At 64.0% G+C, this 13,241-nt stretch overlaps 1 protein-coding gene across 4 annotated transcripts in view; it reads right to left on the minus strand.

The window, feature by feature from the left end:
* The window catches only part of AATK (apoptosis associated tyrosine kinase), a 40,151-nt gene that overhangs the window by 7,288 nt on the left and 19,622 nt on the right, over positions 1-13,241 (minus strand). For 2 of the 4 annotated variants that reach the window (XM_070479708.1, XM_070479710.1), the window contains exons 2-8: positions 9,130-9,263; positions 6,007-6,154; positions 3,473-3,552; positions 2,743-2,861; positions 2,459-2,618; positions 1,349-1,482; positions 4-88 (exon numbers count right to left, since the gene is read on the minus strand). In XM_070479708.1, coding sequence (XP_070335809.1) covers positions 4-88; positions 1,349-1,482; positions 2,459-2,618; positions 2,743-2,861; positions 3,473-3,552; positions 6,007-6,154; positions 9,130-9,263 — 860 coding nt within the window. The remainder of the gene's footprint in view (positions 1-3; positions 89-1,348; positions 1,483-2,458; positions 2,619-2,742; positions 2,862-3,472; positions 3,553-6,006; positions 6,155-9,129; positions 9,264-13,241) is intronic. The other 2 variants (XM_020875706.2, XM_070479709.1) reach the window with 2 other exon arrangements.

Here is a 13,241-nt window from a genome sequence, read left to right on the forward strand (position 1 = left end):
CACCCTGTATTTGCCGTGAGACAGGCCGTAGTCGCCGATCTTGACCGTCAGGTCAGCCGTGAGCAGACAGTTCCTCAGGGCAAGGTCACTGGGGGGTGGGAGGGTGGGGTCAGCCGGCAGTGCCGGGTTGGGGCACCTGGGACAGCAAGGGGACTGGGCTGCTTGTCGCCGAGGGTGTCCTGGGCTCAGTTTGGTGGGTGAGGGAAAAGGGGCATCCAAGAGGCTGCGCACCCACCCTCCCCCTGCCCAGAGCCCCAGCCTGGACACTTCGAGGGTCTGAGTGGACGGGGCAACGCACATTAGAATGCAGACAAGGAAAATGAGCCCCAGGGCCGGCTGCAAGGTACCCAAGGGCTCTCCTTGGGTGGGGCCTCCCTCACTGGAAGCCGATCCACTCCCCTGCTTCTCCTCAGACACCAGTCTGCTGACCTGTCCCTTGGGGGCGCGCCAGCCCAGGGACACAGCAGTCTGCTCCGGCCCACTACACTGCCACCCTCCGCTCCCTGGAGGCAAGCGTCAGTGGAGAAATGGAGAGCCACAGGTCCTGCCCCGGCCCTGTCCACACAGGGCCCCAAGCAGGAGGTGCTGTGGAGTGCCCGCCCAGCAGAACCACTCACGCCCACCTTTATCTCCCACCCAAGGCCAGCCTTGGCTACTGGCTTCTCCCCTGCCTGCCTGATGGCCCCATGGGAGTCTGGGGCCCAAGACACTGGGGCAAACGTGGGCTCAGCACACCTCAGCCAAAGTGCAGCTGTGCTGGGGGCCACAGATGAGTGCTTGGGGTGGGGTGGGCTAGGCTGGGCTGGGCTCGGCAGGCAGTCGGGAGGCTGGCAGCTGCCCTCTTCAACAAAATCACTGATGCTGGAGTTGGTGTGTCATCACTCAGCACCAGGATATTGTTGGGGAGGACGGCCCGTGTGCTGTCCGGGGCTGGCGGGGCCACGTCCATCGCCACTTCTTCAGGCACGCCCCCCTAGGCCGGACCCTGGCCCATCTTTCTGACTTTGGGGGCCAGGGTGGGAAACAGGACAGAGCCACCCCTCCCCCCGGGCCTGAGGGAGACAGAGGAGAGCGGGGGCCAGCATGGGGCCACTGGGCAGTGCTGACCACCGTGGGGACAAAGGACAGGTCTCAGCCCTACCACGTACTTGCCCAGGCTAGCCAGACAGTGTGCGTCCCCTGGATTAACCCTCCTGCAGAAGCAGGTGTCCAGCTCCCCTCTGCCTGGTGCTTTTTATTTGATAAAATCCCTTTGCATGGTGGTCCCGAGAGGACGGCCCTCCTCCTGCAGCTTCCAGAGCAGGGGTGGAGGCCAGGCTGAGAGCCCGTGGGCCGGCCCCGCCCTCACCTGTGCACATAGTTGTTGCGATGCAGGTGCAGGACGCCACAGGCCACCTCACAGGCCATGCGCTGCAGGGTCAGGGGGTCGGGCGCCATGGACTCGGCCACCCGACAGCTCCGCAGGTAGCCCTTGAGGTCCCCCTGTCGAGAAGGGCAGCTCTGTCACCTGCCAGCGGGGAGCGGCTGCCCGCCACCAGGCCCTCCCTCCCCAGCAGGGCCCGTGGGAGACCAGGCGTCCTGCTAACTCTGCGGGGCTACTGCTGCCCAGTGAAGCCCCTGTGTCTGCCCCCCAGAGGCCAGCCGTCAGCAGGATGATCCTACGGGCAGCAGACACTTTCCCCAAGCTGAACCCCGGCCTGAGGGCCAGCAGGGCCACATCCCACCTGCAGACCCCTGGGGCCAGGTGCTCGCCACCCCTCGGATAGTGGGCGGCAGACAGGCCACACAGGCCGTGACGCCGAGCCTCAACAGAGCCCAGAGCCGGTGACCAGAGGGTACACGGGCAACTCCCTGACCGGCTGACACCACCCAGCTCCAAGGGGCCCCAACTGTTCTGGGGAAGCCCTGGGAGTCCAAAAAATAGACAGCAGGGGGGACTCACATCTGAGGAAGGGCACCTCCCTGTGGGCAGGCGGCTCAGCTGTGCATGTGTGTGTGTGCATGCATGTGTGTGCATCTGTCCATCTGTCTGTCTGGGAGGGGCCCTGCGAGGCCATTAGCAGGCAGTCACTGCTGGAGACTAAAGTATGAGTGAGGCTGTGGACCAGATGTGAGGGCTTTGAGCCCCCCAAGCAGGCCGGGGTGACCCTTGGGAAAACCGCTGTGACTCTGAGCAGCACAGACAGATGGGGATGCAGCTGCCCCCACCCCCACCCCAGGCACTGTGGATGCCCAGCCCGTACAGCCGCAGTCTCTATGGCGGTGGGGTCACCTCCCTCCTCCCCCAGGCCACTTCTGGAAGGCAGTGGTGCAGGGCCACCTGGACCCCACTTTGGGGGGATCTGAGGCCCACCGGGTGGGGCTGAGGGGTCCCCGGCTCCGCCAAGGCCCCTCTGCAGGATGCCAGTCCCATGTTCCGGAAGTGCAGCGCAGGGACAAGGGGGAGCGGGCGACTCACCATCGGGCAGAACTCCATCACCAGCAGGTAGGGCGTCACCTCGGCACACTGGGCCAGGCATTGGAGAAGGTTGCTGTGCTGCAGGGCCCTGCAGGAGCCAACAGGCCACCCCCGACTCGCACTCAGGGCTGGGAGGGGGCGAGGGGGCGGGGGGCTGGCGCTGCAGGGCCGAGGAAAGTGCAACAGCACAGAGCTTGCCTTTGTCTGCAGGGCCCGCACCCCCACCTCCCGGGCAGTGCCCCACCCCAGCCCCTCCAGCAGAGCCGGTCCCCTGGGCCACCCACCTGTAGGGCTGTGCCTCCTCCAGGAACTGCATCTGCTCTTGCACGCTGGCGCTCGCCTTCAGCTCCTTCACCACCACCTGGGTGCTGCTGATGCCCGAGTTCACCTCCCCCAGGAACACCTGCGGGGCAGGCATTGCCAGGTGGGCAGACACCACCCTCCCCAGGCTCCGCCCCCAGCCTTGCTCCTCCGGCCAAAGCTTGGCTCATTCTGCGCCTCAAGTTGAGTGTGTGCTAAGTCGCCTCGGTCATGTCCGACTCTGCAAGCCCATGGACTGTAGCCCTCCAGGCTCGTCTGTCCATGGGCTCCTCTAGGCCTCAATTTACTCATCTGCAAAATGGGTTCTGGATCCCTCCTAGGCAAACCCTCCTGGCTGTAACGCTCTGTCTTTGGTGTCTGCCTCCCCCAAGGTCCCTAGCTGTTCTCAGAGCTCTGGGGGTCTGCCGTGAGGAAGATGGACCCACCGTCCCCCACCCCCTGCCTGGTGCTCAGGGCGAAGCCAGGACCCAGATGCTGCTCCCTGTCCCTGCCCAGTCACAGGTACCTCCCAGCATGATACCAGGATCTGCGGAGAAGGGGTGCCAGACCCGGAGGTCCCCAGGGAGGGCTCAGTGGGTGTACCTTAAGAGAAGACCCCAGGACTGGGGAGGCAGCCCGCCTGTTCCACCTGCCAGGCAAAAGGGACCACGCTGCCAGCCTCTGCCCCCAGTGACCCCGGGGACAGCAACTCACCTTCCCAAACCAGCCGTGGCCAATCTCCTCCAAGTACAGAAGGCTGTGCCGGCCCAGGTCTGTGGACTTGAGCAGCTGCACTGTAATAGGGCAGGGGGCTCAGGGATGCCAGCTCGGCCTCCATCATCACCCCATCTTCTCTCGCCTTTCCTCCAAAGGGGCTGCCGGCCTGGCCTGTTCTGGGAAGCCACCCAGAGCCCCTGCCCCCTCCTGATGGGGGCTGCCATCAGGAGCAGGGTGCCTGCTGCCCAGGGGAGCTGTGGACCTGCAAGCCACACCTGGGCATGTTTCTAAGTGGGTCTGGAAAGGCTGTGCCCCTGGCTACAGGGACAAGCCAGGCTGCAGACAGTGGGCCCTGGAGCCGGGACCAGCACATAGGCAAGGCCAGGCAGGCAGTGTGGCTGGGGCGGAGGCCTTGGGGAGGAGGGCAGTGGAGTGGCCCATCCCCTCACCCCTGCCACAGGCTGGCATTCCAGCGCCAGGCACCCCAAAGGCTCTTTTGTTGGGGGCTGCTTGGCACAGCCCTGTACGGAACACACTGGGCCCATTCTCCTGAGGGCTGGGCCGGGTGAGGTCAGCAGGGAAGAAGGGTCAGTGAAGGCCCCAGAGGAAGGGCCAGAGCTGCTGAGCCCACCCACATGCCGCCTGTGCCCCAAGGGATTCCCCGAATTCTGCTCCCACGCTAGCTACCCAGAGGGCCCAGGAGGCAGGCTGAGCTGGCCAGCCAGTAGACTCCGAGGGTGAGGGGCTGTTCCCGGGGACTGCAGACCCCAGGCAGTGCTGACCTCAATGCTGAGCAGAATTGGGGGTAAGGGGTCCCACTGGGCCCTGAGTCCCAGGGCTCCTCCCCCTGGGCCCCAGCCTGCTGCCCCTCCATCTCCAGCCTGGGGTCTCCCCAGGCAGGCTCAGCAGCCCTGACAGTGGACCCTGGGGCAGTGATGGAGGAGAGCATGCCAAGTGCCAGCCAGTTGAAAGCTCTCTCTCCTGGCAGCTGCAGGGGGCAAGGCAGGCTGGGCCAGGGGTCTTGGGGTCTGCACCCAAGGGGCAGCGCCCACAGAGCCGGGCTGAGGAGCCTGAAGACTGGGCCTGGCTGGGCCATCTTCCCCTGCAGTGTAGAGGGGTGGCCCTTGCTGCCCAGGTTGTAAATCCTTAATCTCCAGGGGGGCTGCTCTCCCAGCTTCACCCAAATCTCTCTCCCTCCCCAGAAGCAGGGTACCCAACAGAGAGCAGAGAAGAGCTGTAAAATGGAAAATGTGATCACTGCCCTCCCCTGGGTGTCTGTCCCCCTCATCCCCAGGGACAGTCCCCTAAGGGATGGAAGAAGCTGGGTCTCAAAGATTCCTCAGGGTCCCAGGCACACACACTGCCAGGGGCAGTTGTCAGGCCCCGGCCAGGGGTGAAGTGTCCCCTGAGGGGACCCCTTGCTCCATACCGGCCCCTGGTGTCAGCACAGGCGGAGACTCCCACGGTCACCCAGGAAGGTTGGAGGGCCTCCTATAGCAGCTACCCCTCCTTCAAGATTTTATAGGGTGCTCCTATGGGCCCATGAAATTCCTGCCTAACTGGTGAGTTCTCCAGGAGACACTGTTGGGAGTGGGGAGCGATAGTCATGGGGCCTGGGGGCAGGGCCCAGCCCTGTATCTTGGAAGCCCCCAGCCCAGGATGAAGGCTGGGCTCCAGGGTGGGCAGCACTGTGGGCACGACCCAGTAGGGCCCAGAACACAAGCCAGTGGGACAGGTTGAGTATCATAGGCCCTGGTGCCAACAGAGCCCCCCCCCCCCCAGCACCTGACACCCCACTCAGTGCGCCTGGAGGAGCTGGGGGCAGGCCCAAGCCTGGCCGTGAAGCTCTTGGAAAGGGTTCCTGGGGCTGGATACACCCCACCAGCCTCCAGACACAACTGGGAGTTCTCAGAGCACTGGATCAGGCAAGTGAAGTGAAGTCGCTCAGTCGTGTCCTACTCTTTGCGACCCCATGGACTGTAGCCTACCAGGATCCTCGGTCCATGGGATTTTCCAGGCAAGAATACTGGAGTGGGTTGCCATTTCCTTCTCCAAGCAAAGGCAGGTGCAAAGTCCAGCTTGGCTACAGACCTTTAACCTCTGTGGTTTGGGCCCTGCATCTGCCATGTTGGTGGCCACCCTGCTGGGGGACCACAGGATGGGGCGAGTGGGAGAAACGGCAAGGAAGCCAAAGAGAGGCCCCGCCTGCACCTGCACACGCCCACCCAGGCCTCTCCTGCCCCCACCCAGGGTCCTGAGCAAAAGGCTCCATCCCAAAGAGCCCCTCCCCGCAAGGGGTGGGCCTTGCCCCTGGAGCCCTTGTCCTAGGGACCACAGAGAAGCCCCTCCTCCCAGCACACCAGTGCCCCTCCCAGGACCAGACAGAGCAACCCCTGGCCCTTGCCCAGCAGCCCCAGCTGTCCCAAGCCTGCTCACAGCCCCCCAGGTCCCAGCAGAAGGGTATACACACCAACCCCGTGCCTCCCCCGAGCCTCCCACCTGGGCCCACGGGGTGGGGGGGCATCACTCACCTGAGCGCCCGGGCTGCTTGGCCATGGGCAGGGAGACCTCAGTGAGTGGCAGGACGTAGACGTCGGGCCCGTTCTGAGCCGCTGTGGCCGGGGAGCCCTGTGCCGAGAAGTCGGCCGCGTACTCTTCCCCCTCGGCATTCTCAAACTCCTGGGCCAAGCAGTGCACACGCGGTGAGCTCCAGGGCTCCCCAGAACGGGGAGGGTCGGGGGCAGGGCGCGGAGGGAACAAGGGGTACAGGCCAGCTCTGAAAGGCCCCTTTCTTCCCAGGGCCCAGCTCCCACCAGCACCCCTGCCAGCTGCCTCCTCCACCCACCTCCTCTCCTCGGGGCAGAGAACAGACCCCACTCCCTGCTGCCCCCCTCCCCCAGGGACACCAGCTGCCCCAGGAGGGCAGGGTTTGTTTTGTGTTGGTTGGGAGGTAGGTGGGGGTTTGTCCCTGACAGGCAGAGCCTCAAGGGAGGGGCCCATGAGCCCCAGGGCAGCCGCGCCTCCCCCGGCCTCAGCCTGTCCACACCAGGCCTACCAGGCTCAGGTTGAGGCGGACAGCACCGGCCCCTTGGTGGCAGGGAGTAGGGTGGGGTGTGGCTGGAGGCCAGCTTCCCCAGCCCATCCAGAGTCAGCCCCCCACTCGTCTCAGCACCCCACTTCCCTGCAGCCTTCGCCCTGGGTGGGGCACCCACGGTCAGTCGCTTCAGGGTCACGGCTGGAGCCCCCCCCAAGACGGGGGCTCCATCACAACCCCCAACCCTGCCCCAGTGAACAAGCAACTAAGTGCCCCCACCCCTCCGGGACAAGAAGCATTCCTGACAGCCCACCTCCCCGACCAGTTCCACCCCCGGGCAGGCGCTGCCACCTGCCACGGCCATCTGCCTGCAGGGCCCTGGGGACCTGACCCAGGCAGGCCAGCATCCATCCTCTCCCCAGGCTCCTTAAGAGCCTGGCCCTGGGCGCCAGGCTGGGTCTCTATTGGGCCCGGCTGCTATGCTGAACTTCACAACCTCCCACCTGCCTCTGTCAGAGGAAGCCCCCCTCACATTCCTGAGCCATGGCCAAGTCCCCCAGGAGCCCCAGGCCAGAAGCGGAACCCCAGTTCCAGCACCACAGGCCTGTCTGACCTGGACTGACCACCACCAGGCGGGAAACAGAAGCCGAGGGTCGCAGGACTTCCATGGAGCTGCAGTGGGGCTGCCCCTGTGGACAGGTAGCCGGCCTGGGACCCAGGAGGCCTGGGTTCCTCCCCCAGTGCTAAGACCCAAGGACCCTGCTTTCTCTGGGCCTCGATTTCCTCAGCTGCAAGGAGGAGGCTGGGAGCCCTCTGGGGTGTCTCTGCGGACCTGTCCTGGACTGCACCCTGAGACAACGGAGCCTCTGGGGATGGGTCTACAAGGGATACCCCCTCCCCAGGCGACCACTCTGGGGCCATCAGAACCACTCTCCTCGCCCTGTAATCCCAGACATGACTCTGAAGAGGGCACAGATGCCCACCCCCACCCCCAGGGGCCTGGCCGCAGCCCCAGCTGGTTACCTGACGCTGCCACCTGGAGGCCCGCCGGATGGAGCCAGCGCAGCGGGTGATCAGGTAGGACAGTGTGAGCATCGTGGCCCAGCCCCTTCCCCCAGTGCAGCTCCAGGTGGGGGAGCCCAGGCAGGAGCCCGCTGCACAGGCCGGCCCTCCCACGGAGGCGCGCTGGTGCTGGAATGTTCCGGGCACCATGTCCCCAGGAGGTGAGGAGGGCACGGGTAGGAGGGGGCCGCGCTGGCCCTTGTTTGGGGCCTTGTTCTCTCAGCACCCTGAGGAGGGGCTGACTTATACAACCCGACCCGGGCCCCCGCCCCCAGCCCAGCCCTCCCCCCGCCACCGCCTCGCCTGGCGCCAGGATCCTCCAGGAAAATGCCAGCATCGCCTGGCCCAGCCCACTGTGCCTGCAGGTCAGGGAGACGGTGCAGGGGCTCGGGTGTGGACCCAAGGCTCCTGGGGCCATGGCCTTGCTGCCCAGGCCCTGCGCTTCCCCGGCCCACTCCTCAGAGGGCTCTGGGAGGATGACCCGGCCATGAAGTGTGGCAGAGACACCTTGGAAAAAGGCAAGCACTGGGAGGATTCAGCTCTCCTGGCCCCCAAGTGATGAGACATATGTGGGGAGGGCACTGTCTTCTAAAAGGAGGGTGGCATGGCTGCAGTGTGGTCACTTAGAATGGGAACGGTGGAGGGGGGTGGTGCTGTGCTGGGCCACAGGACAGCCCTCCCCCCTGACCTTGCCGGCCCAGGAATCTGACCTCCAGCCCAGGGTGGGGCAGCTGAGGGGGCGGGAGAATGACCACAGGCAGCACAGTCTGCAGAACACGGCCCACGGGGCTGGGGGCGGGGGCCCTAGATGTGCTCCGCAGTTCCCAGCTTTTTCTCCTGGTCCTGCACGCTCAGAGGACCAGAAGCTGAACATGGGGGCAGCTGAGGGTACTTGTAGGATTGGGGAACAGCACCCCAGGGGATGCCCCTCGGCTACCCTCCTTAGAAGGGGCACCTCGGCCCTGGGATCCAGCCCAGGATCCTAGCCCCACCAGGGTGGCCTGAGGGAAGGCAGCCCAGCATCCAGCCAATGTTCCAGAAACAGCAATGACAACTCCTGCTGTCCCTGCTCCATGATTCCTACACGGCACACAATGCTTTCCCCACGGGGCAGAAAACCCCAGGGCAAGGTGACCCCGGCCAGAGAGCTGCCTGGCAGGACGGCAAATGTGTCTGGGCAACTCTGGTCTTCCTTTGCTGATTTGAATGAGCAGAGATTCAAGGAATTGCTGAGCACAGAGCCCCTGCCCCCCACCAAGGCCCCTCCTCACTGTCCCTGGAGGTAGAACCCACAGAGACCTGGCCCTGAGCTGGGAGGTGATGGTAATGAGCCCCTGCCCCCATGAAAGGGACTCAAACTGGGGGAGGCAGTGGGAGGGGTTCCTGACAGCCCCTACACCTCTGTCAGCCACCCCCAGAAGAGGGGCTTATGGGGTCCCAGGCCTGGGTCTCCATGATCCCCAGGCGGCCCCAGGAGGGAAGGCAGGCCAGTGCCGAGTGGATGCCAGAGGGCCGGCCCTGGGGATCCTGTCCTCAGCCCCCCACCCCCAGCCCTCACCTTGAACCCGATGCCGCCCTTCTTACAGCACAGGCAGGCCAGCATGAGGGCGATGACGGTGAAGAGCCCGGAGAAGGACACGGCCACCACGGACAGGGAGGACGACCAGGAGAACTCGCTGAGCGGGGCACCGTCTGCCGAGGGAGAGAGCGGTGACTAGCAGCTCTGCGTCCCTGTCCCAGGTGCACGCAGGGGCCAGCTGGACCCCATCCCTGGCTCTGCACTCCCCCCAACTTGTTGCGGTCTGAGCCTCAGCACCCTCACTGTTGCTCCAAGACCCGGCACTCGGAGGCCCAGCCGCCAGGCCCAGGGCAGGTGGACCCTGGGGGCAGCCACGGCAGCCCAAGCATGCCATCTGCGGCCAGCCCCTGGGCACCACACTGGCCTCGCCAGGGGACACAGGGCTGGCTCCCATTTGTGGGAGTTCATGGACAACAGCTCAGGGCTGCAGGAACCCCCTCCCACACCAGCCCCCCTGGAGCGGGCCCCTGGGGCTGTCACATTGCCTTAGCTCTGGGATGGCACTGGTAGAGGCCGTGAGACCTTGGGGGTGTAGGAGGGGAACCCAGGCCCCACTAAGTGGGAGGGATTGAGGACTTGGCTGCTGACCACATGCCAGGCTCCGGGCCCAGAGACCCAAGACCTGTCTGACCTCTGAGGACGGGGACGTCACTTTCCCCAAGAATGACAGACAGTAGAGTTCGTCCCTGCAGCCTGCCATTTCCAAGTCACCTTCTTACTGTCTGCCCACCGAGGGCCCCCCAGTGTTGTCCTGAGGGCAGTGAAATCCCATCTTCTGCAACACCTGGTCCATGTGAGTCCCTCGTGGCTCACCCTTACCAGACGGGGGAAACTATAGTGCCCAGGACAGCACGACATGATCCCCCAACACACAAGCATGGCCCCCAAGCTGGGGGTTCCAAGCTGCCCTCACGCCCCCACTGAGCCAGAGCTCTGGGGAAGTTCAGATCATCTGGTGCCCACAGGACGTCGTGGTCAGGACGTTGTGGGGGGGCCAGCCAGGTGTCCCCTAAACTCTGGACTGGCAGCCCCACCCCTGGGCTGCCCCCCTGTTCCTCCACTCCAGCTCCAACACGCCCCTTCCCCAAGGACTGTCTCTGACCATGTACCATTCAGCCCCTGAGGTTTCCTGCCTGCCCCCAGCTCCTCTGCCCACTAAGCACCCCAACCTCTCAGTTCCCTATAGCTGATCCCTCAGGGCCACGTCACCCCACCCAGCACACCTGCCATCACTGGTCCCTCAGGTCACAGCAGGTCTTAGCAGCACCTCACCGGGTCCTAATGGGTACCGAGGTGGCTGCCATGCCTGTCTCCACTGAACAGGAAGAAACAGAGGCTCAGTGAGGGTGAGGAGACTGCCCGAGGCATCACAGCTGACCTCTGACTGATGTGCCTCTGCTCCTGGGCCTTCTGCGCTGCCAGCTAATGGGATATCTGGGAGGGCTTCCTGGAGGCAGTGTGAGCCCAAGAGGCTGGAACAATGGCAAGTGCGGCCCAGACTCCTGCTCAAGCCTCTGAGCTCATTCTGGATATCCACACACAGGGAAGAGAGGCAGGGCTGGGGGGACCAGGTAGGAAGGGTCACCATGGCAAGGGAAACCAGCTCAGCCTGCCCTTGGAAAAGACCTCGGAACGTGGGCTGTGTCCCCCAGTCATGTGAGCATGATACCTTCACAGGGGCCTCCACAGGCCAGGTTTCAGGTGTGCATGCATGCTTACGTGCATACGTACATATGCAAACACAACCCCCACCCACTCTGTAAGGCCCCCCATCCCGGGACTGGGCTTTCCCACCCAAATAGCCTGTACTTGCAGGATACCAAGCAGCACTGGCTGCCGCAGGAAACCGCAAAAGCCCCCAAGGATGTGCTTGTTGCCATGGTGACCCACGGGCACTAAGCAGGCTCCCCTCCCGCCACCTCCACCAGCACACGCACCCCTGCACCTCCCTAGCCTGGCTGGTCCCAGGGCCTGGAAGGAGGCAGCAGGCACCCGGCAACCTCAGGTGGCCAGCCTTAGCCTCCAGCCTCAGTCTCCTTGATGGTGCTAGTCCTGGGGTGCAGCCCTCCTGTGGGTCCCCCCAATCCCTCTGCAGGCCCTGGTCACAGAACTGGGCTGAGGGTAGGGGTTATTCAGCATGATATTCCAGACTCAGCAGCAGAAAGAGGGTGGCAGGTGGGCCTCCCCCACCACCCAATGCCCACATACCTGAAAGTGGACCTACAGGGATGGGGAGACCAAACAGACGGGCAGAACCAGGAGTGGCTCTGAGAGGCTGCGGACTGGAATTTTCAAATCTATAAAACAAGCCAGTTTCTAGAGCCCCACCAACGCTGGAACAGTCAAAACCCTGCCCCCGAGACTGCAGCAGGTGACAGGAGTGTGACCCTCAGAGCCACTTTGCACATGAGGTCATGAGGCCCGTGGAAGCTAGGAGACTGCTCTTCGTCCCCAGGGAGCTCGTGCCCTGCCCTCCGTAGTGAGGGGATGATCCTGAGGGGAGAAGGAGGGTTCCAACAGCCCCCGGGCAGCAGGCAGACCTGTCCCCTCCAGGGTCACCCCCCAGACCCCAAGGCCACACAGGGGAGCCACTCAACCCCTGCCCACATGGAGGCTTCACTCACTCAAGTCCCGCGCCCCGGCCACCCCCATGACGGAGCCGCCAACGGCCTCAGCACCTCCGGCTCTGGCTTCCAGAGCCCTTCTCTGCGCCCACAGACAGGTGCCTACAGCCCAGGCCCTGCTGGCCATGAACTCATGAAACAGACCAAGGTCTGTTGTGTCACCACAGCATGAACACACTACAGGTACTATGTGTGCACACATATGCACACACACACACACACACACCCTTTCTTCCAGTCCCCTCAGTAAGTCTGCTCAGGAAGCATCATCATGCCCACTTTAGAGGTGAGAAAACTGAGGCTTGAAGAAATTATGGACACATCCAAACGCCAACAGGAATGGTCCTTGAGGGCCTGGGTGGGCCCACTCCCGACTCCAGCTCACTGCCCCTCCACCATCCGCTAAAGATGCCTACAGGGAAGGCCTCACAGGTACCCTCAGGATGGGCACCCACTAACAGCCAGGGAGACCCATGTGGGGTCTTGCTCATGCCCCACCTCTTCCCAGAGGGCAAGAGGGGTCAGCACCTCATTTCATTCTTGTGACAACCTCAGCGAGAGGGGTAACTGCCAGGGACGCTGTGTCAAGGGCCAGGGGGACACCCAGGACTGGAAATACGAAAAGCTGTGCTGACCGACAGCAGAAAGGGAAGGGGCCAGGACCACAAAGGGCACCGCAGTCCGTCAGGTCTGAAGCTGGGGCAGTGGGACCACGGGGAGCGGGCAGAGCAGCTGTAGGAGGGGATTCAGTTCCACGGAGCAAAGGAGCAACACCCTGCAGCCAGTACGGGACGGGGAGCAAGAGCCCGAGGTGCCGCTGCGGGTGGCGGTGTCCGGGGTCATGAGCACCTGGCACACCTACGGCGCACGGGTGGGTACAGATGTGTGTCTGTGCTTCTGCACCTGCACACACATTCTTTCTTGCTCCGTCCCCTGAGGGAGACTTCCAGCATGACCCCGCAACCATCCCCCCAGGGCCAGGCCACTCACACAGCAGAATGATCATGTCATCACCAGCACGACACCGCAGGGGCCCAGGAAGACAAAGGCAGCAAATGGCTTTGTTGTTTGTTTCAAGAAGAAAAAACCCATTTAAACAAACCTCAGGTTGTCCAGCTCTGCAGCAGCGAGTGTCCAGCCACAGCTTTGCTCCCAGACCCTGAGCCCTTTGCCCTACTGTGGCCTCTCACCCTAGTATGACTATTAACCCCACTCGAGCCCAGCACAGAAGGCCCACTTCCAACCAGACCCCAAGCCCAGATGCCTGCCGCCCTGCCGTGGCCTGGGGGGTGACTCCACGGGCAGCGGGAGGGCAGGCCGGCTGGGGCCTGGTTCCCGCAGAGCCCTCCTGAGCTGTGGCCAGGGGCACACGGGACCCTTGGCTGGGAGGCACCAACTGGTGTGGTCCTTGCTGCCCACCAGGTGGCACTCTCTGGCCGTTTTATGTCCAAGGGTTCAGCCAGGAGA

The sequence above is a fragment of the Odocoileus virginianus genome, chromosome 17, assembly GCF_023699985.2.
Source record: "Odocoileus virginianus isolate 20LAN1187 ecotype Illinois chromosome 17, Ovbor_1.2, whole genome shotgun sequence".
NCBI classification, from domain to species: domain Eukaryota; kingdom Metazoa; phylum Chordata; class Mammalia; order Artiodactyla; family Cervidae; genus Odocoileus; species Odocoileus virginianus.